Source organism: Limulus polyphemus, unplaced genomic scaffold (assembly GCF_000517525.1).
Source record: "Limulus polyphemus unplaced genomic scaffold, Limulus_polyphemus-2.1.2 Scaffold1621, whole genome shotgun sequence".
Taxonomy (NCBI): domain Eukaryota; kingdom Metazoa; phylum Arthropoda; class Merostomata; order Xiphosura; family Limulidae; genus Limulus; species Limulus polyphemus.
The window spans coordinates 77,369-79,836 of NW_013667231.1; the positions used below are offsets into that span (position 1 = coordinate 77,369).

General features: G+C 35.2%; 1 protein-coding gene across 2 annotated transcripts in view; it reads right to left on the reverse strand.

The window, feature by feature from the left end:
- The window catches only part of LOC106464333 (tolloid-like protein 1), a 30,867-nt gene that overhangs the window by 12,369 nt on the left and 16,030 nt on the right, over window positions 1-2,468 (reverse strand). For both annotated transcript variants that reach the window (XM_022392026.1, XM_022392027.1), the window contains 2 exons: window positions 1,970-2,115; window positions 1,435-1,630 (listed from right to left, as the gene is read on the reverse strand). In XM_022392026.1, coding sequence (XP_022247734.1) covers window positions 1,435-1,630; window positions 1,970-2,115 — 342 coding nt within the window. The remainder of the gene's footprint in view (window positions 1-1,434; window positions 1,631-1,969; window positions 2,116-2,468) is intronic.

Consider the following 2,468-nt stretch of genomic DNA (forward strand, 5'->3'; position numbering starts at 1 on the left):
GTTACGTTACTACGTACGTACGTACGTACGAGTACGTAGTAGTAGTATAGTAGTAGTAAGTAGTAGTACGTAGTAGTAGGTAGGTAGGGTGGTGGTGGTGTGTGTGTGTGTGTGTGTGTGTGTGTGTGTGTGTGTGTGTGTGTGTGTGTGTGTGTGTGTGTGTGTGTGTGTGTGTGTGTGTGTGTGTGTGTGTGTGTGTGTGTGTGTCATATACAAGTAGCTTTCAAACTATTGATTACATAAATTGTAAATAGGCGATTGAATCAGCACTATAAAACAATAATGAATTAAATATCGCAATACCGTTATCGGTTCTGGTTGTCAACTTATTGTCATAACAGATAATGGCTGTGGCAATAGCACCCAAATGCGTTGGGGATATCCCATCTATCAGACAAAATCCAACTTGGACCAATATATCACGGAGTAACTCAGTAACTCCTAAGTCGTTACCAGTTGTTTTTTTATCTTAATTTCAAAACGAAAGTTGTTCTCACACTGATTTGCACACGATTCTTCTTTTTTTAACGTTTGCCATACCATAGTGATTGTCTCAAAGGCACATTTACTAACAAATTTAGAATTCAGTAAAAAGGTGATAATTTTGTCGACCTACCTAGGAAATACAACTTTTAAAAGAGCTCCCGGATGTAAATATTCGTACAGCTAGCTACTAGCAGTAGACAGTAATCGAGTATTTGAAGATTTAGTTGGTAGGAACGAATTGAAAGATGTAAATGAGGAACTGAAAAAAGGCTGGACCTTATGCATGTCATAAAAACAAGTATTTACTTAAGTTTTAACAGAGAACACTAAAACATAAATCACACAAAGCCATAAAATAAATTGATATAACGCTATAAATAACAGACTTGAAAGCATGCCTGGAAAGCAGAAATAACTGAATTTACTGTTTAAATTCGAAGGTACAAACTTAAAATATACAAACTGGACCAGGTAGATTTTATAGATAGACAGGGCAACAACAAAGATGTCTTCACTACTGTTGGAACAAAGAACATGGACTCAGAGTTCAGCTTTGAAAAACGTACCATAGACCCATGGATACACCAATAACGCCATGGAAATCCAAGAGAGAGGGAGAGGTACAACTAAGGACAAGGTAGAAACAGTTCTAGGAACAAGGCAACATTTCTTGTGATAACATATCTTTAATTTGCTGTGATGAATACAGGAACTAAGAACATTACCATTTAGTGTATATGTAATTGATATAATATGGGGATATGAAGCTATGGTATAGTAAAGTAAGTGATTCCTGTAATTAAACACTACATTTCTAATCGTGTTGGGAGTGTGATACTAAAGAAACCGAGTGTTACGAGAACATACGAAAATCGTGTATTCAGGCATTTAGCAGCAATTAACTTACCTTGTTTCAAGAATATGTTTGTAACAGTGCATAAAACAAACCTTTTATAAAATTTACGGAAAACCCCGATTTTTCCACAGATCCATCAGACACAAACTTAATCAACATCTGATTTTTCGTAGAACGAACTTCGCCTGGAATCTTGTAACCACAGAATCTTCCCAGTAGAGGACTAGCAGCATCATGGCCATCGTGTATTTCTACATAGTCGTAGACACAGTTGTCATGGTTTTCAACCTAGACAGAATAAAGAAAAGAACTAGAACAATGCTGTTTAAATATCATTTAACAATATTTTTAGTATACGTTATGTTATTAATGCCATTTTGTTTTTCACATATAAATGTGGATATATTTCAGTGTTATTCTCTCTTATGGTGGCCGATACTCTGGTGAGCAGTATATTGTTACGCTTGAATTATCGACGCCAAAGAACCAAAGGTTTAGCACTCCATAAAAATCCAACCTAAGCATTATTTACAAACAAACTAATATATCACGTTTATGACTTGTTGTGCAATTACTTTATTTTATACCATCCTGTATATATTAAAAGTGAATTTTGCAATAACTTACCTCTAAGGATTGGAACTCAAGGGCAACTTGATAGGTTTCAGGAACGCTTATTTTCCACTCACATACCGTGTTGGGTCGGTAATCATCGGGGTAGTTTGGACTTTGCAAGACACCTTTCTCCATGATTACATCACCACCGCAAATTGCTAGAAATCAACAAGATTAAAGTTTGTCCGATTTATATTAATAACTTTACTCGAAGTCCCCTTTTCAAGGAGGAAAAAAAATGTTTTCCAACTATATTACAAGGCAATATAGAATAATTGCAGCTGAACCAGAAGAGGGCTAAGTCTATGGATTTTGTTTTTCATTCAAAAGCTTATTTGATTTGAAACAAAAACTGGATAATTAAAAGTCCCACTTCAAGTTGTTAAAACTTCAAGTGCAAGATTTTAAACATATGTTACACGCTTCAACAAAATTTCCATTTTCAGTATTCTATGGTATCCAGATGTATGTAATAATGGCTGGAGACGGCTTAAATGGGTAATGAACAAAA